This window comes from Bufo gargarizans, chromosome 9 (genome assembly GCF_014858855.1).
Source record: "Bufo gargarizans isolate SCDJY-AF-19 chromosome 9, ASM1485885v1, whole genome shotgun sequence".
In the NCBI taxonomy this organism is placed as follows: Eukaryota; Metazoa; Chordata; class Amphibia; order Anura; family Bufonidae; genus Bufo; species Bufo gargarizans.
In genome coordinates, this window is record NC_058088.1 from 16,750,534 (window position 1) to 16,771,972 (window position 21,439).

General features: G+C 43.0%; 1 protein-coding gene across 1 annotated transcript; it reads right to left on the reverse strand.

Annotated features, from left to right (window-relative positions):
* Positions 1-12,633: 12,633 nt before the first annotated feature.
* LOC122919718 (olfactory receptor 8D1-like) lies at positions 12,634-13,572 on the reverse strand. Its single transcript, XM_044268902.1, has one exon. It carries the CDS (start codon positions 13,570-13,572, stop codon positions 12,634-12,636), a length of 939 nt encoding a protein of 312 aa, XP_044124837.1.
* Between the last annotated feature and the right edge of the window lie 7,867 nt (positions 13,573-21,439).

Below are 21,439 nucleotides of genomic sequence, written 5' to 3' on the forward strand. Positions count from 1 at the left end.
ACAATGATAGTGTGAAGGTTGCAGCAGCATCATCAGGAGGCCACAAAGTGGCACAGTGACAGAGTGTGGAGGTGGCAGCAGCAGCATCAAGAGAAGGCCACAGGGTGGTACAGTGACAGTGTGTAGGTGGCAGCAGGATCAGGAGGCCACAGAGTGGCACAATGACAGAGTGTGGAGGTGGCAGCAACAGCAGCATCAGGAGGAGGCCACAGGGTGGCACCATGACATTGTGAAGGTGGCAGCAGTACCATCAGGATGTCACAGGGAGGCACAATGACAGATGGTGGAGGTGGCAGCAGCATCAGGAGGAGGCCACAGGGTGACACAATGACAGTGTGGAGGTGGCAGCAGCAGCATCAGGAGGCCAAAGAGTTTTACAATGACAGAGCATGGAGGTGGTGGCAGCAGCATCAGGAGGAGGCCACAGGCCAGAACAATGACAGTGTGGAGGTGGCAGCAGCAGCATCAGGAGGCCACAGAGTGGCAAAATGACAGAGTGTGCAGGTGGTGGCAGGAGCAGCATCAGGAGGAGGCCACAAAATAGCAAAATGACAGAGTGTGGAGGTGGCGGCAGCAGCAGTATCAGGAGGAGGCCACAGGGTGGCACAATGACAGTGTGGAGGTGGCAGCATCAGGAGGCCACAAAGTGGCACAATGACAGAGTGTGGAGGTGGCGGCAGTAGCAGCATCAGGAGGAGGCCACACAGTGGCACAATAATAGTGTGGAGGTGGCAACAGCATCAGGAGACCACAGAGTGGTAAGGTGACATAGTGTGGAGGTATCAGCAGCATCAGGAGACCACAGAGTGGCAAGGTGACAAAGTGTGGAGGTGGCAGCAGCATCAGGAGACCACAGAGTGGGAAGGTGACATAGTGTGGAAGTGGAAGCAGCATCAGGAGACCACAGAGTGACCCAGTTACAGAGTGGGGAGGTGGGTGGCAATACCAGCTGAAGATGGTTGGTGAATTGAGCACTTGGCATCAGATGTGTGGTTAGTGATGGACGAACATCAGGCGGGACGATTTGCGAACGGGAGTTCGTGATCAAATGTTCGCGAACCATGCGTTCGCGGCGGGCCCCATTCGCTTTAATGGCAAGCTAACCTGAAAAACCTTCAGATCATATTTGCAGCCAGCAAACACTTACTAGAAGTACACAAATAGTCCTACAACATGGACAGTGATATACCAGAAGGGGATCATTGGCTAAAATTCACAAAAAAATATGTATTTTATCAGGGGCCATTTTTATGCGTCTTAAAGGGAAACTCTCAAAAATGTGCCCTGCTGAAGCCTAGAAAATTTTTATTTCCTATCGGTTTGATGTATACAAATGTGCAGCACTCCACGTTTTTGTATCCTGCAGAGTCCAGAAAAAAAAAATGCATACGTGAACGTAAAAAAAAATTCTACCATGAAACTGTATGGTGAACGGACGCCACTGTATGCCATCAGTCTGAGTCATCTGTTAACGCATACATTTTTGGTATGCATTAAATGGGTGGCAAAAATAGGATGTGAACCCAGCCCTAGTGTCAGAATAAGCACCAGTACACAGCAGAGCAGCGTGGCGGAGAGGTGAGGACGCCATGTACTGACAGAGCGCTGCCTGGTCCTGGTGCTCAGGGATGAGGACTGTGTTTCCCAAGGATCATTTTCTACTGGGAAATACAGGGCACAGTATAATACACTAAAATCTACATAATATAAAGATATTAGCCCTACCCCGAATAATAATGCAACTAGGGGGTCATATATTTTATAGAAATACGTCTATGTTAGGCATATTTCTGACACAGATTGTGGCGCAAAGGTCCTTAGCACCGCAATCTGCATATTTTTCCCTCTCATGCCAGGTCTAAAAAAGGATGGCGTGGGCAGAGAAAGGGATACAGTTATGGCTATCCAGTTATTGGATACCACCGCCGTACATTGACCGGATAAAACCTCTATACAGTGACCGGATAACACCGCCATACCGTAACCGGATAAAAGGGTATAAGAGGACACAGTACAGGGAATGACTAGGGGCACTGCACAGGGTGTGGTAAGAGGGCACAATGCAGGGCATAAGGGGGCACAGTTACATAACCCTGTGACATTAGAAGGTCCTTATGGTGAATGCGGTTCACACGCCACCATAATGAGAGACAGAGGAGTGAGACAGGGGTGTGATTATGTGGCTACAGATAAAAAATGTAACTGTGGATCAGTACAAGCCCCAAAAATTAGGCAATAGGCATTCACCTGACACCAAATAACTTTGGATTCTGTGGCTGGAGGTACATTAGGCGGTCACAGGACAAAAATGTAACTGTCGGCCAGTACAGACCCCAAAAATTAGCCAATAGGCATTCACCTCACAGCACAGAACTTTGGATTCTGTGGCTGGAGGTGCATTAGGCGGTCACAGGATAAATATATAACTGTTGGCCAGTATAGGCCCCAAAAATTAGGCATTCTCCTGACATTAAAGGCCTTTTATGCCACTGTATATACAGGCCTCGGATATGTGTGGGCTGGCATGAGGAAATTCAATTACACGTGGTCATCACAGGTGTTGAATTCCTTCGAGATCCATGCCTCATTTATTTTTAAAAATGTGAGGTAGTCCACACTGTCGTGAGCTAGGCGAGTGTGCTTATCGGTCACAATCTTCCCTGCTGCGCTGAACGTCCTTTTGGACAGGACACTCGACGAGGGGCAAGCCAAAAGTTCCATGGCAAATTGTGCCAGCTCTGGCCACAGGTCAAGCCTGCACACCCAATAGTCAAGGGGTTCCTCGTTTCCCAGAGCGTCCACATCAGCCATTAACCCGATGTAGTCGAACACCTGTTGGTCTAGGCGTTCCCTGAAGCTGGAGGGCGGCTGTCAATAGGTTGGCTGCAAGAATGATCCAATATCCGAAGTGACCAGCACATGTTCAAACCGCCCTCTTTTTTTTCAGGTGCGGTAGGATTAATACCCGCACCTGTTTCGCTGTGGGTGGAATTCCTCTGCCAGTGCCCGCAACAGCAGAATGCAGCATCTCTCGCAGCAAGGCCTGGAGATGCTGCATTCTGACAGCCCTCTGTGATGCTGGTAACATGTCCGCCATTTTGTGCTTGTACCGGGGGTCTAAGTACGTTGCCACCCAGTACTGTTCCTTGCCCTTTATGCTTTTTTTTACGGTGGTCCCTCTTCAAACACTGGAGCATGAAGACCCCCATTTGCACTAAATTGGAAGCGGTGGATCGGCTTGGCTCCTGTTCATCACACAGGAGAATATTGTCCTCCGTATCCTCCCCCCAACCACGGACAACACCAGGGATCCTCGAAAAGTTTAAAGCCTGCTCTTCTTGCTCCTCCTCCTCCTCCCCCCAGCCACCATCCTCCTTTGACTCCTCTTCAGACTCCTGCTGACTTGTCTCAGATGGAGTAGCCTCCCTGGGAATTCAATCAGCTTTGTGACTTCCTCATCTTCCAGCTCCTGCTCCTCGATGGCTTAATCAATGACACAACGCAATGCACGCTCCAGAAAGAAGGCGTAAGGTACGATGTCACTGATGGCGCCCTGGCTGCGACTGACCAGTTTGGTGATCTCATCAAATGGCCGCAGAAGTCTGCATGCGTCGCGCATGAGCAGCCACTGGCGCGGTGAAAAAAAACAAGCTCCCCAGAACCTGTCCTGCCGCAGAGTTCGTACAGGTAATTGTTAACGGCACGTTTCTGCTGGAGAAGCCTATCAAGCATATAGAAGGTGGAGTTCCAGCGCGTCGGGCAGTCACAAATCAGACGTCTGACGGGCAGATGGTTTCACCGCTGAACGTTAGCAATATGAGCCATGGCCTGCCGCAAGACATCCTGGACCCTGGAATATTTGGCAACGAATCGCTGCACAACTAAGTCCAGGACGTGTGTCATTTTGCCCTGTTTCAGCGCGCTCAGCAGATTGGCACCGTTGTCACACACCACTTTACCAACTGTCAAATTGAGTGGGGTTAGCCAATGATCGGCTTGTGACTGCAGAGGTGAAAGCAGTGCAGGACCGGTGTGGCTCTTGGCTTCCAGGCACAATAACCGCAGCACGGCATGACAACGTCTTACCTGGCACGTCGAAAAGGTTCTAGGGAGCTTGAGGGGATGCAGTGGAAGAGACGGTAGCATTGGAAAAGGAGGAGTCAGCCGAGGAGGAGACGGAGGATGGAGTAGGAGGAGGAGAAGAAGAGGCAGGCCTGCATGCAATCCGTGGCGGTAACACCAAATCCAGACGGGTGCCACAGGTTACATGCTTGAAGGCCATCAGAAGGTTCACCCAGTTAGAAGTAAAAGTTATGTACCTTCCCTGCCCGTGTTTGCTAGACCACGTGACTGTGGTCAGATGTATCTTGGCACCGACACTGTGTGCCAGAGATATATTAACTTGCCGCTGAACGTGGCCATAAAGTTCAGGGAGAAGAACAGTATTTGTGGAAGAAGGTATATCGCAGCCCCCAATCAGTATTTGGTAGAAAAAGGTATATAGCAATAGCACTCCTCAATCAGTATTTTGTGGTAGAAGGTATATGGCACCCCTCAATCAGTATTTGGCGGAAACAGGTATATGTCACCCCTCAATCAGTATTTTGTGGAGGCAGGTGTATTGCAGCGCTCAATCAGTATTTGGTGGAAGAAAGTATATAGCAATAGCACCCCTCAATCAGTATTTAGTCTAAAAAGATTTATAGAACCCCTCAATCAGTATTTGTCGGAAACAGGTATATAGCACCCCTCAATTAGTATTTGGCGTAAGCTGGTATATAGCACCCCTTAATCAGTATTTGGCAAAAACAGGTATATGGCAACCCTCAATCAGTATTTTGTGGAAGAAGGTATATCGCAGCCCTCAATCAGTATTTGGTGGAAGAAAGTATATAGCAATAGCACCCCTCAATCAGTATTTTGTGGAAGCAGGTATATGGCACCCCTCAATCAGTATTTGGCGTAAGCTAGTATATAGCACCCCTCAATCAGTATTTGGCAGAAACAGGTATATGGCACCCCTCAATCAGTATTTTGTGGAACCAGGTGTATCGCAGCCCTCAATCAGTATTTGGTTGAAGAAGGTATATAGCAATAGCACCCCTCAATCAGTATTTTGTGGAAGAAGGTACATGGCACCCCTCAATCAGTATTTGGTGGAAACAAGTATATAGCACCCCTCAATCAGTATTTGGCAGAAACAGGTATATAGCACCCCTCAATCAGTATTTGGTGGAAACAGGTATATGGCACCCCTCAATCAGGATTTTGTGGAAGAAGGTATATTGCACTCCTAAAGCAGTTTATTGGGGGGCAACAGGTATATCACACCCATTTCAATTAGTTACTCCAATAGCGTTTGTCCCTCTATATACCTGCGGTATCGCAGCAGAACCGCACACAACTGCTGACACAATACAAATGCACTTCTCTCTAGTCCATTGGTTCTCTGGACACAGCGGCTTTCTTATAATTTACTGGTCCCGATTTTCCTAGAAAGTCCCATGAGGCTCACTGAGCCAGACATCACAGGAGTGTGAAAATCAGATTGTCTTTATAGATTAATGAGATAACGCATTTACTATTGGCTCTGTTCTATTATTATTATACTCTTTTTGTTGTTATTATATCTAGTATTGCAGCTCTTAGGTTATAATAACGGCTGCGCTATCACATTATATTCTATAATACAGAAATCCACCGTGTGTTACTGTATCCAGCTTTCTTATATGTAAGGATTTATATACATTGTTCCTATAATTGATCTCTGGAGATCGCCGTCTTAGATCAGCGACCCACCGGGACCTTTGTGGCAATTACATGTCAGGTAAAACAAACATGTCGCTAAAAATTACATTTTTCATCTCTGAGCAGAGGTGTCATTTGTTTTCAATTACAGTAAAGCCAGCATGACAGGAGGATTATATTAATGATTACATTACAAGCTCTATATTCAAGGGGTTTTACAGAAATCATAGGGCCCCAGAGTTCCCAAATTCAGAATGGGCCCCACTCAGAGCGTCGTCAAATGTACAATACCTTTACATCCACAATTATCTAATGATAAAATTATGACTTTATACAGCCACCACTAGGGGGAGCTCTTCATAGCCCCCTCAACAAAGGTCACATGACAGCCCTTAACAATGGTCACATGACTGCCCTTAGCATGGCCCACATGACTGCTGCAACTGTCAGGGCATTCTGGGAGTTGTAACTTGCAATAGCTGAAACATTCGCTCCTCACTGGATGCGCAGGACAGTACCTGCACTCCCAGTGTGATGACGTTTCGCAGGTTCTGCTGCTTCCAGTCAAAAAGATACTCACCTCTCACAGCATGTAGCATCAAGGACCTGCACTGCTAGCGTGATGACGTTTTGCAGGTCCTGCTGCTTCCAGTCAAAAATATACTCGCCTCTCACAGCATGTAGCATCAAGGACCTGCACTGCCAGCGAGATGACGTTTTGCAGGTCCTGCCGCTTCCAGTCAAAAATATACTCACCTCTCACAGCATGTAGCATCAAGGACCTGCACTGCCAGCGTGATAACTTTTTACAGGTCCTGCTGCCTCCAGTCAAGGTAACATGAGTCAAGATTGATGAACCGAGTTTTTCTTTTTTACACAAGAAGAATGGTGGGTATTAATAATACAGGGGGCCATTAATGGAGGCAGAATGGGGGCATTATATTACTCAGGGCCACTAATGGGGACATTATTAATACTGGGGACCACTAATGGATGCTGAAGTACTACTAACGGGACACTAATGGGGGCATTAATATTGCTTGTGGCCAGTAATCGGGGCATTATTAATACTGGGTGCACTATGGGGATATTATGTATATGGTGGGTGCTGCAAGGGTTGGGATTTTTAAAAATTCTATTAAATTCATCCATTATTAATGGCACTTCAAAAAGGATGAAAAGCAACCATAAAAAAGGACAGAAAATGGATGTAAAAATGACCATGATGAACAAACAGTGTGTCTGCTTTCTAATGGCCATTTTTTTTCAATGTCGTGTGAATGTAGCCTTCTAGGACAAGAGGACAGGCACCAGGGAACGGTGAAAATCTGCTTTACTCACCGCTCCCTGGACCTCTTCTGCAGGTGTCAGCACTGGGGTCTGTATAAATTCAGGGTCTAAAAAGGGTCTGTATGAATTTGGGGCCTGATGCATGATGGACTGGTTGCAGTAGGTTCCGGTACCGCCCATGCTTCCAAAATTAAGATCAGCAGAAATTAAAGCATAGCATCCATTTACAGGTATATCTGTATATAATGGAATCTGTATCTCATTGCAGGCCTCTGCTACAGTTACGGCCTCCAGCCTGGTAGCATTATTAATTAGTTTTAACATACAGTACGGATACTTTATTTTGAGCATCAATTGTTCTTATTTTACATCCGTTTGTGCCAGTTCCGTCAGAGAGCCGTTATTTTTGACAGGAGAAAATACAGGATTGTTTTTTGTTTTTTTTATGTTCTTCTGATGGATTAGAAAAATTGAAAATGAAACAGTGATGTGAACACGGCCTCAGTTGTTTAGATCTCTTCCCTACCCCATACACATTGACATAGTGCCACCAATTAATTTAAATTACACCCCCCACATATTCCATCAAGTGCGGGTGTCCGTATGCCCCATGTCACCATCCTGCCCCAAGTGTCTTCATTTTTGAAAACCAAACTATGGTCTCCCTACCTTAGCACTACGATCACAGTAATATTACCCCTTTATGGCCTCCACACTGTATCATTGCCCACCTACTCAATGTGTCTGCAACCCAGTAAAAGTGCCCCCACAGTGCCCTTTGTACAGTAATAGTGCTCCCTTACTGCACCTTTACATTAATATTGTCTCCGTGTGACCTTCTCACAGTAATAGTGCCCCCTACTGTCCTTATACATAAGTAGTGTCCCTCCAGTGCCCTTTTCGAAATAATCCTGCCCCCTTACTGGCACTATGGTTATAGCATCCTCTTAGTGTCCCTCACTTAGTATAAGTGCCCATTTAGTGCCCTTCTCACAGTAATACTGACTAGTGTTGATCACAAATATTCGAATTTCGAATTTTTCTCGCGAATATAGGTACTTTGAAAATTCACGAATATTTCGAATATAGTGATATATATTCGTAATTTTGAATATTCTAATTTTTTTTTAATCAGTACACATGATCCCTCCCTGCTTCTAGCTTGTGGGCCAATGAGAAGGTTGCAGTATATTTGACTTTAGGAGTAGTGTTGTCTGCAAATTTTCATAATGCGAATTTTCGTAATCCGAAATTTTTTATTGCAAATTTTTCAACTTACAACTATTAGACAAAGAAGATTATAGCACTATATTAGCTAAATTGCTCTATATTCAATATTTTTTTCGAATATTCGCTATATTGCTATAACTTTGTTTTTTCGAATATTCGTAATATTCTAAAACAAGAATATATTGCAATGAATATAGAGCAATTTAGTTAATATGGTGCTATAATCTTCTTTGTCTAATAGTTGTCATTTTTTTCTCATCTGAAGTTCAGATGAGAAAAAAATTACAACTATTAGGCAAAGAAGATTATAGCACTATATTAGCTAAATTGCTCTATATTCGTTTTTTCCGAATATTCGCTATATTGCTATATATTCTTGTTTTAGAATATTACGAATATTCGAAAAAACGAAGTTATAGCAATATAGCGAATATTCGAAAAAATACGAATATAGAGCAATTTAGCTAATATAGTGCTATAATCTTCTTTGTCTAATAGTTGTAAGTTGAAAAATTTGCTATAAAAAATTTGTATCACGAAAATTCGCATATTACACAATCATTACCTTGCAGATTTTTCGAGTAAAAAAAATCATAGAATATAACGAATATTCAAATTTGCGAATATTCGACGAATATTCTACAAAATATTCGCGAAATATTGCGAATTCGAATATGACCCTTGACGCTTATCACTAATACTGACCTTTACTGCCCCTAGTGCCCCCGCAGACAATTAAAATATCCCATTAGAGCCCCATCCACAGTAAAAGTGCCCCCGTAAATAAAATAAATGAATACTTCCCTAACTCCAACTTTGAAATTTGAACAAAGCAGCTCAGGCCACAGGCCTCTTCAGGCCTCTAGCCTTGCTCTGTCACTCTCATGGCAGAGATGGGCATGATGGCATCAAAGCATTGCTCCAGCCTGGCTGATGGCTTCCTGCTCTGCCATAACATTCCACTGTATCTGTAGTACCCCCGACCAGAGGGCACTACAATTGTAAACAGTTATGTACAGTATACATGTATATTGTTATGTATTTTTATGTGTTATATGGCTGTTACTACCAGTAAGTATGTGGAGGGCAAAAGTTGACAGGAACAACGCTGACCACCCTGTTGCTACCCTCTTGGTGGGAGTGGGCTAGTGCTGCTCCCTGCCAAGAGGGGGGCTTCCAGAGCTATCTGAGAGTGGAGAGGAAGATCATGCCTGAGCTGCTGCTCGTAAAGACGATTCTGCAAAGAGAATAACAGCTAAAGATATACAGCTTAAAGTAAATCCATGAGAAGACAGACAGCAGAGTGAACAGCTACAACCAGCATTAAAGACACTGTTGTGAGGTGAGGGACTATAGCTAAGACACCTATCACTCAGAATACTAAAAAGCCAGTACCACACTTGTGCTAAACTATGTTGCACTTAGTAAAATAAACTTTTATATGTTTAATTCTGGCCTCATTCTTCAATATTGCATTTCTGCTGCACCAATCCAAGGGGAGAAATGGCCTGAGGGAGTACACCATGACACAACACTTTGTCAGAGCCACTATCACTCCCATCCTCTGCACCTGCTCCTCAGAGGCTCACTGAATATCCAAACAAGTCTTTAGGAATTGGAAACCTTTTTTGGTGGGGGGTTATGAACCAATACCTGATTTGTTACTGTTTGAAGAACATCAGTGATTGTCAGCTTAGGCTGTATTCAGACACATTGCAGCGCGAATTTGCAACATTAAAAAAAATCACAGTGTGTGAACACATTAGGACAGTCCTAACATGTTAGAAAGGTTTGTTGACAATAAATTGAACATACAGACGTGGACAAAATTGTTGGTACCCTTTGGTCAATGAAAGAAAAAGTCACAATGGTCACAGAAATAACTTTAATCTGACAAAAGTAATAATAAATTAAAATTCTATAAATGTTAACCAATGAAAGTCAGACATTGTTTTTCAACCATGCTTCAACAGAATTATGTAAAAAAATAAACTCATGAAACAGGCATGGACAAAAATGATGGTACCCCTAACTTAATATTTTGTTGCGCAACCTTTTGAGGCAATCACTGCAATCAAACGCTTCCTGTAACTGTCAATGAGACATCTGCACCTCTCAGCAGGTATTTTGGCCCACTCCTCATGAGCAAACTGCTCCAGTTGTGTCCCGTTTGAAGGGTGCCTTTTCCAGACTGCATGTTTCAGCTCCTTCCAAAGATGCTCAATAGGATTGAGGTCAGGGCTCATAGAAGGCCACTTTAGAATAGTCCAATTTTTTCCTCTTAGCCATTCTTGGGTGTTTTTAGCGGTGTGTTTTGGGTCATTGTCCTGTTGCAAGACCCATGACCTGCGACTGAGACCAAGCTTTCTGACACTGGCTAGTACATTTCTCTCTAGAATTCCTTGATAGTCTTGAGATTTCATTGTACCCTGCACAGATTCAAGACACCCTGTGCCAGACGCAGCAAAGCAGCCCCAGAACATAACAGAGCCTCCTCCATGTTTCACAGTAGGGACAGTGTTCTTTTCTTGATATGCTTCATTTTTTCGTCTGTGAACATACAGCTGATGTGCCTTGGCAAAAACTTCGATTTTTGTCTCATCTGTCCACAGGACATTCTCCCAGAAGCTTTGTGGCTTGTCAACATGTAGTTTGGCATATTCCAGTCTTGCTTTTTTATGATTCGTTTTCAACAATGGTGTCCTCCTTGGTCGTCTCCCATGTAGTCCACTTTGGCTCAAACAACGACGGATGGTGCGATCTGACACTGATGTTCCTTGAGCATGAAGTTCACCTTGAATCTCTTTAGAAGTCTTTCTAGGCTCTTTTGTTACCATTCGGATTATCCGTCTCTTAGATTTGTCATCAATTTTCCTCCTGCGGCCACGTCCAGGGAGGTTGGCTACAGTCCCATGGATCTTAAACTTATGAATAATATGTGCAACTGTACTCACAGGAACATCTAGTTGCTTGGAGATGGTCTTATAGCCTTTACCTTTAACATGCTTGTCTATAATTTTCTTTCTGATCTCTTGAGACAGCTCTTTCCTTTGCTTCCTCTGGTCCATGTCGAGTGTGGTACACACCATATCACCAAACAACACAGTGATTACCTGGAGCCATATATATAGGCCCAATGGCTGATTACAAGGTTGTAGACACCTGTGATGCTAATTAGTGGACACACCTTGAATTAACATGTCCCTTTGGTCACATTATGTTCTGTGTTTTCTAGGGGTACCATCATTTTTGTCCATGCCTGTTTCATGAGTTTATTTTTTTACATAATTCTGTTGAAGCATGGTTGAAAAACAATGTCTGACTTTCATTGGTTAACATTTATAGAATTTTAATTTATTATTACTTTTGTCAGATTAAAGTTATTTCTGTGACCATTGTGACTTTTTCTTTCATTGACCAAAGGGTACCAACAATTTTGTCCACGTCTGTATACTGTCCTCCTCCTGGGATCAGATGTAGTCTGAGGGGAATCCTTGAAATAAGTTCTCATTTTCCCTGCAGCACCTCCACAGGTCAAATTAAGCATTACACAGTTTCCATTCAATGGTTTATCTGTGCAATGCTGGAGAGGACTGGAAGGTCCTCCAGAGTGATAGATGTCCACTGGCCTAGATATATAGAACCTAAACAGAGGACACCTTCCATTAACTCCACAATCTGTTACATGATAATTCGTTTTCTAATCTAAACAACCTTAGACTGTAACCCATCTACACTTTATAAAAAAACGGATGCAACACCGACGTCACACGGTTGTCATCCATTTTTCTTTTTTGCAGATCTGTGTTTTGTGGACTGCAAAATACATACGGTTGTGTGCATAAACTCAAAGTCAATTCTTTCAAATACTTTGATGTTAATGCTGTTTTTGTACAGCATTTAAATGTATTGGCTCCGCGGAGCCAAAGTTCTTCTCGCCAGAAGTCGCGTGAGACTTCGGTTAATTCCTACTGTATGCATATTAAAAAACTATTTAAAATAGCAATCCGAAATGGGTTTGGTACCGAGGTACCAGCCTGTACCAAAGCGCGACTTCGGGCGAGAAGAACTTTGGCTCCACTGAGCCAATACATTTACGGAACATATACGGAAACAGCATTAAAATTGAAGTATTTGAACGAATCGACTTCGTATCTATGATCCGAAGGTCGATTCACTCAAGCCTAGTAAAGATCCTTGTTAGATTTCACATTCCCACATTAATTCTCAGTTCTGTGCCTATGTACTACTGTATGCATATTTGTGATGTTTTTTATTTAAAAAGTTAACTAATTTCAATAAATTTCCACAATACACAGCAGATATAACGTAACATTGGCACATTAAATGACATAAAATCACTGCCTAGGATATCGATTTACAGAACAGCAGCCTCCTCATCGCTGACTTAACATCTCTATTCTTTAAACTATAGATGATTGGGTTTAACATGGGGACAGCGGCTGTATTAAAAAGTGAGAAGAGCTTCTTGGAGTTTATCGACCCTTGTGAAGTGGGGGTCAAGTACTGAGAGATAAGCGTTAGGTAGAGAAGGGTGACCACTGTAAGATGCGAGGAACAGGTGTAAAAGGCTTTCTGCTTTCCTCTTCTGGAATGGATCTTCAAGATGGCTGATATAATAAAAAGATAGGGGATTAGCGTGAGCACAAAGGGTAACAGAGTGATAATAAATAGTCCCTGGATGAAGAGCACTATTTCTAAGACCGCAGAGTCATTACAAGTGATTTTCATAAGAGGTATGATGTCACAGAAGAAATGGTTGACCTCATTGGATGTATAGCATGAGAAACCCGAGAAGATGATAACTGGAGCAAGAACTTGGACGCAGCCCAGCAGGTAGCAGCAGGAACATAGTAGACCACAAACCCAGCGGTTCATGATGGTATGGTAACGTAGAGGGTTACAAATAGCTACATATCTATCGTAGCTCATAGCAGACAAAATTAAAAGTTCATGACCAATTAAAGAAGCAAAAATGTACATTTGAATTATACATGCCGTGTATGAAACAGTTTTATCACCAGTTATGAAGATGAGAAGAACCTTATGTAAGGTGTTAGTGGAAGATGATAAGTCCACCATGGACAGATTGCCCAAGAAGAAATACATGGAGGTGTGGAGATGGTGGTCTACACAGATGAGTAGAAAAATTGTCATATTTCCACTAAATGTGATGAGATAAATGAGTAGAACCAAGAGAAAAATGGGAACCTGAAGCTCTGGGACATCCGTGATCCCTTTAATGATGAAGTACGCCATCGACGTCTGGTTGGGAGAATTCATTAATACGACTTATAAATCTGCAGCAGAGAAATTGTTTTCATTAATAATCTTTGAATCCTTCTAGAGGTTCCTTAGTTGCTAAGAATTTTTGAGATGTCATTTACACATGTTAGAAAACGAAAATCATTATTGGTGGTCCTGGATCTAGAGACCCTAATATTGATCAGGACTAGAAAGTCCTCCATTCTCCATTGGCCTGTTGCTTGAGTATTTCCTTAGGTTGCAATGGCTGCCACAAAAACTTGCATGTCAGTAAAGCAAAGGTCACACATACAAAACAATACATTATACCTTGACCATTCCAATCTAAGAAAATGGTGAACCAGAGGTACAGGCAGGAGCATATCTATAGTAACTGCAGAGGTAGAAATTGAATACGGGTCGAAAGCCCCCTCTGCCAGTATTATGAATAGCTCATGGGTACCCTGTTACAGATTATGAAGCCCATGAGCTTCAAGTTATACCTCTGGGTGAAAATGTCAAGTAACAGGGCCTCTTTCTTTAAGGGCTCATGCACACGACAGTATTTTGCGTTCAGTATACTGGACGTTTTTTTAGCTCAGTATGCGGAACATATACTGAACCATTCATTTCAATGGTTCAGCAAAAAATACTGAAGTGTCTCCGTGTGCATTCCGTTTCAGTATTTCAGTATTTCCGTGCTGTGAAAAGATAGAACATGTCCTATTCTTGTCCGCAAATCACGGTGCTTGGCTCCATTCAAGTCAATGGGTCCGCAAAAAAAACGGAACACATACGGAAATGCATCCGTATGTCTTCCGTATCCGTATCCTATTGAAAATGTTATGCCCAGCCCAATTTTTTTCTATGTAATTACTGTACACTGTATATGGCATACGGAAAAACGGAACTGAAAAACGGAAAGGAAACAGAAACACAACGGAAATAAAAAATGGAACAACGGATCCGTAAAAAACGGACCGCAAAACACTGAAAAAGCAATACTGTTGTGTTCATGAGCCATTAGTATTTGGGGGTTCTAAGTCCTCAAACAAGGGTTCTACTGCCTCGAAACATAAAAATCAATGAAATATGCCATTCTGTCCGGGTCTGTTGATGGCTGGGTGTCTCACCAGTTCTTTCCTTGGTGATGCTTTGGTCATCTGACAAATGAGTATGGATGACATATGACCATGCCTGCATATGCAATGGATGGACATGGTGGGAATGGGAGATATTTGCATGGCAAGTAAATGAATAAGTCGGCAATCCCTTTATCCCTGCAGAGCTGTGGGCATGGAGCCTGTGGGCCATTCAGCTCTTTACCCTCTGTTTGCTGGACTACAAGCAACAAGGTGCCATTTTCTATCTTGATAAATGAGCTCCATTCTGTATAGTAGCAATGTTTCAATTTCTACATTTTGGAAAATCCATTTAAATATAATTCAACTGCTACAATCGCAATGTAATTTCTCACTAAAATGGGGCTGAATTTAAAGGGAATGTGTCACTAGGATCTTAGCCTATTATCTGTACTACCAGACGAGTAGCACTGCACATAAGATCTCCATTTTTTACTTTCCTACTCCCCACTCCCCTAGTCCTCTGCTGCTGTCAGCCCTCAAAGCTGTGCCAAAACACACAGTCCTGTGCGCACGCGCAGCAGTCCTGAAAATGTAATTCAGTGCAGCCTTGAGCTCTGACAGTGAAGGAACAGGCAGTAGAAAAATGTAAAAAAAAAAAAAATAAGCGATTTGAGCTCCCTATCTGCTCTACTCCTCTTACATTATTACAGATAGTAGCCCAAAATGTTTATGTTCTCAAATTCAGAAGTGAATAATTCTTATAAAAACATAAAATAATGAAAACTACAAAGCAATAAATAAATAATAAATCAGAGCTCCTCACTGTCCACCTCAGGCAGACTGTTATCAGGTTTCTTGCCCAGAGTGCGCGGATCCCATGCTATAATATGCCAATATTCATCAATATGGGGGGTTCCCAAACCTACAAAAGATAACCCTTGCCCTCCAGGTCTTCATTTGCTGTGTATAATTCTCTGCTTTTAGACTTGGCCAACAGTTTTTTCCCATGTACTGATGCCACACACACACACAAGTGGTGGTGGTGGGGGGATGAGGGTAGATGCTTAAAGCCTTAAAGGGGTTTTCCAAGAGTAGAAAAATGATTACCTATCCTCAGGATAAGTCATCGAAATTTTAGTGGGTAGGGGTTTGACTCCTGACACCCCCGCCAGTCAGCTGTTTGAAGAGGCCGTGGTGCTCCGGTGAGTGCTCCGGTCTCTTCCTAAGCCACTGACATCAGGTTCATCAGTCTCATTGCTAAGGTACAATGGGCCTGGGCTGCAATACCAGGAACAGCCACTATACAATGCACGGCGCTGTGCTTGGAATGCTGTGAGGAGTCTGCAGTGATCAAACAGCTGATCAGTGGGGGTGCCGGGAGTCAGATCTCCACTGATCAGATATGGATATACTCCTGGACAACACCTTTAATCTTAGCCCTGGACTCTTATGGTACATCAAGTAACATGTACATATTTTGGATCTTTTTCCCTATATGCTCAGTAACTCTAAGGGGTGCAGTTAATTAGGGCCACAGTGCCTGAAGGGGCCTGTGACAAAGAGCTGAAATAATTCTTTGTTTCCCAATATTATCAGGGGTGAAGAGGTAGCAGTTGCACTCGGATCCAAGTGTCAGAGGGGGGCAGAATGTCCCCTTTTTAACATAAGGGGGGCTAAATTTTACATATTTTGAATAGGGGTCGTGGAGCTTTGCCTCATCTCTGCACAATGATGCTGAAAAAACAAAAAGTAGTAGATTCCTTTTCTGCCATGAAAAACTACAAGGTGTCCAAAAAATTAATAAATTGGGTAGCCCTTTCACGGTGTCGTACATGAATAACACAGATGTCACAGCAAGAAGCAGAAGAAAGGACTTACCTCCGTTACCTGCTCCGCTCAGTCCGTCTGTTCTCATCTGTTCTGGTCACAGCTGATTCCTTATAATTTACTGGTCCTGAATGTCCCTTAGAAAGTCCCATAGGACTCACAGAGCCGAGGAAGCCAGACATCACAGAAGTCTGAAAATCATTATAGATTCTCTATTGAGATAACGCATTTACTATCGGCTCTATTCTATTATTATTAGACTATTATTTGTATTGCTATTATTACCTAGTATTGGGGCTCTTAGGTTATAATAACGGCTGCGCTATCACATTATATTATATAATAGGAAAATCTACCTGCATTACAGTATTTTTATGCCCCAAGCCTCTGTCTTATATATAGTCCGATTTATATACATTGTGCTTATAATTGATCTCTGGGGATCGTCGTCTCAGACCGGCGGCGGCGGCCCACCGGGACCTTTGTGGTAATTACTTGTCAGGTAAAACAAACATGTCAATAAGTCCCTAGAAATAACATGTTCCATTTCTGAGCAGAAGTGTTATTGTTTTCAATTACAATAAAGCCATTCCGACAGGAGGATTATATGAATAATTAGATCCCAAGGTCTATATTCGAGGGGGGTTAACAAAAATCATAGGGCCCCATGGTTCTCTAGTTCCACTCCTCAGTGAGAGCTGCATTGAATGCACTAAGCCTTTAGTAAAGGTCACCATTCCATAAATCACATTTGTTTATTTGATAAATGATACAATTATGGGGGCATGCACCCACCACAAAGGGAGCTCTCTACATACTGAGGTCCCATAGTCCTCCTTTGAGTCGAGTGGCAGTCGCGCATGAACTGCCACTTGACTTAAAGAGGACCTTCCGCCTCTCCTGACATGCCTGTTTTAATAGCTTCATACATTCCCCATGTAATAACAGTTCTGGAGCCTCTATTCTTGTGACTCTATGTTGTGCCGTTGTGCCGTTCCTGTGTGATTTCTACCAGAAGTTATGAATGAATTACTAGCAGTCTGCAGTAAGGGTACAGAGGGATGGTAATAAGCTGGGGATCTGTACCTGCACAGTATGAAAATGGCAGTACTGATTGGATAGAGTGAGACTATGCAGGGACACGCCCCCAACTGGCCACCTCCCCTCTGTACCTTTACTGCAGACTGCTGGTAATTCATTCATAAGTTGTAGATAAAATGATAAAGGAACGGCACAACATAGAGTCACAAGAATAGGTGTTCCAGAACTGTTATTACATGGGGAATGCCTGAAGCTAATTAAACAGGCATGTCAGGAGAGGTGAGAGGTCCTCTGTAAAGTCTATGGTGAGTAAACAAAAAAATGAGTTGTAAAATGTAAGCAGAATTCGGGTAGGAAGGAGGAAAAAAAGTGTAAGAGGGATAGAGGATTACAAAGCGCCAGGGGAATACTCTAAGCGATAGAGTGGTGTGGAAGTGGACACTAAGGCTGCGCCCTACGTATTCAATTCAACCCAAACTGGTGAACTATGAATATAGAGCAAGATAAAACTTAAAAAAAAGTAATATTCACAGAGTGCATATGAAGTGTGGAGGCGCCAAAAAAATGCCAATCCTAGGTGTGTTAGTTAGTAAAGAACTACAGAGTAAAAGATAAAAAAAACTACATACTTCTGAGTGAGGTAGATACTGGTTTTGAAACGGTATATTAACCACTTACTGAGAAACAAATACGATGCAACAGCACTCTGCAAACCAAATAAAGTACAAAAAAAGTATTTTAATGCTAATGCCAGGCTTATTAAGTAAATTTGAGATTCTTGGCAAAGTGTCACGGTCTTTGGTTTGCGCTGTGACACTGTTGCCACACTTGCGGTTGCCCGCGGCAATGTGTTGCTGTGAGAGCATGCAGTGGCAGTGTCTCGGCCTTCTGGGTGATTGCCGTGACATGGTTGCCATGCATGCTGTTGCCGGTGGTAACTTGTGGTTTAGTATGCTTGTGTGTGCACTTCCCCTTTAAGTTGTAGCCTCCCTCTGTCTGGTTCTGTAAGCGTTACCTCCCTGACTGGGTGTGGTCTCTTGGCTTTTATCTTCTGTGGTTTCCTGGCTGGAGTCAGTGGTACTTCAGCTGTGGTTGGTGCTGGAGCTCTGCTCCAGTCCAGGGTGTTCCATCTGTCCAGTGAGGGCCACCCTTGTGGTCATAGATGTTGATGTTCTTATGGTGTCTCCTTCCCTTCTTATCTTTTGGTTTGCGTGGGTTATGTTCAGGGTGTTGTATGTCTTGTGTGGTGTTACATGGCTGGTGATGTTTGGTGTCCAGTATGTTTGCTAGACATTCCCCTGTTTCATGTTTATTGCAGCTATGGTTGTCCTGGGTTCCTGTGTGGTTTGTGGTGTGTGCTGTGTCCTTTAATGATGGTGTGGACAGCAGCACTTGTGCACGGGTTCCAGTCAGTGTGTCTGTGGCAGGTAAGTGTGTTATTGGTTTAGCTTACCTGCCATCTCCTTATGCTGTATGTGTTCCCCTCTCCTTGCAGCCTGGCCTCAGATAGAGACTACTGTTTCTCCATGACTGGGATGAACAGGTCCTCTCTTCCCGACTCCTTGGTGAGGGATTACCAGGGCGACTTAGGGTCTCTAGGAATCCAGAGTATGAGCCGTCCTACCATCGGGGTCCGCTCATACGGTGAGGAGTCAGGGAGAGGATTAGGGACGCTGTAGGAGGTGACCTGCTCCCTTATTACTCCTTTTGGCAAGGCTGATCCCCTTTTTACCTTTTGACACCGTACGGTGTGGGGTTTCCCCCACTCCCCACCATGACACAAATACATTTTGTGCAAAATTATATGGGCCCGTCTGCCACACGTCAAGGCATGCATGTTGGTATCTGCATAAACTGGATTTATTGGAGGCCATTTTGGCACCAAAAATGACATAAACTAAGGTGGGCCTAGCATGCATGTGGAACCTACACTCCCTGAATTTTATGGTAGCCGTCATGGCACATAACAGGTAGAATTTAGTGTTAGGTTCCCGTCTTACAGAGATCGCCTTGACGTGTGGCAGACGGGCCCAAGTAACTTTGTACAAAATGTATTTGCCAAGAATCTCAAATTTACTTAATAAGCATAGCATTAGCATTAAAATACTTTTTAGGACTTTATTTGGTTTGCAGAGTGCTGTTGCATTGTATTTTATTCTTTGTGTTTTCATCTATAGCAGCGTGCACCTGCGCATTGGGATGTGCTGACTGACCCCCTTTTTTTATTAACCACTTACTTTAGCAGGGAGGGGAGTACACGATAAACTGAATACACTCGTACCCTCACCTCCCTCGCCGACATCGCTTGACAGATGTAATGGATTCCTCATCCCAGAGTGGTAAAACAGGGACCTCACAGGATGTGGCATCAAAAGGTTGCTTTATTCCAATTAAAATGAGCTTGACTCGTTGATCCAGGGAGTTATCCTTATTGCTCAATTGGAAGGAATTTTTTACCCCCTAAAATGAGGAAAATTGGCTTCTACCTCACAGGGGTTAATTTATCTTCCTCTGGATTAACTTGCAGGATAACAGGCTGAACAGGACGGGTGGAGGGCTGTTTTATTTTAGCCTTATAGACTATGTTACTAATAGGTGGGATTGGCTGACCCATGTTTACGGATGCAAATAGGGGGAACATGGTGTCATGAACCCCCTATTTACATGCGCAAATAATACATTAATTATTATTACTCACCGGATTCATATGGAACAGGCGGAAAATTTTTATAGGAGGATTATCTTCAACAGTTGGTCTCGTGCAGGAACCTATAAAAGCTAATCCAGTCTGCGCGGCTGCCTTATACAGGAGCGCAGAGCCGGACACTGAAACTGACATCATCGCATGTGCACCTCAGCACAGCGATGCTCCTCTCTCACCACCCCCTTCAAAGAGGCCTAGAAAGGAGAAGAGAACCTTTTGGCCCCCTCAAGGAACCTCAAAAAACAAGATTAGAAATTATACTGCGCAATCCAGCGCAAGGAATAACAGCTAGAAGACACCAAATAGCCACCAATGGTCATCTTCATCAACTGTCAGAAATAGCCGTCAATCAAATATTGACAGGGCTACAAGCAACAGCCAAGAGGGTGAGAGTATATTAAATACACCCAAAATACATAGGGTTTTTAATTTACAGAAAACTGAAACACAATTTTCCTTTTAATACAGATACTTTTTTAGCTGAAAAAGTACAACTGTTTAGGGAATTTATTTCATTTATGTCAAATACAGACACTACACATAATCCACATAATCTACACATAATCCAGTTCCCTTCTGGTCTTCACCAGACAGACAATCGGATACGGAGATTCAAAAAGATAACGTTTATTGTTTTCCTACTCCATATCCCGCGGTGAATATTCATTGCACTAAAGAAAGAGGTTTAGTACCTTCATTAAAAATGAGCAGCGGCGTAAAAGAAATTTCATTAAAAGAAATAATGCCCTGCCAAGTTTCGCCATTGGGCTTTCACTTAGCCCTTCAGAAAAAAGAAAAAAATATGGAAAAAAGAATTCATTGATGTTTTTTCTCTCCTCTCATTGGCTAAAGAAACTTCAAAATCTGAAAGAAAAGATGAAGACGAAAGAAAAAGAATACAACAAAAAACTTTTTTAAATTGGTCTCTGCATATATTCAGCTGTATTGGGTGAAAAACATCCAAACCTGTGTAGTGGATTATTTCATAGTCTAGATAGCATTCTTGAAGCTTACAACTATGACGAGTCATTCCGTCAAAAATTTGCAGTTTATCCTGAACTTAATTGGGGGTCAAAGGTTGTTGGCCTCTGGATTAACTTAATGTTACCACAGAGGTCGAATCTTTTTTGTCAGCAAATTCCCAAAAAAGGAATTTGTTTCGCATACAATGAGTTAGTTTGTAGATGGCAAAATAGTTGTAAATACAAACACGAGTGCACTTTCTGTACAGGAAGCCACCCAGCAAATA

Coding starts and splice junctions, on each gene's coding strand:
- LOC122919718 (XM_044268902.1), bottom strand. CDS start 13,572: ATGAATTCTCCCAACCAGACGTCGATGGCGTACTTCATCATTAAAGGG.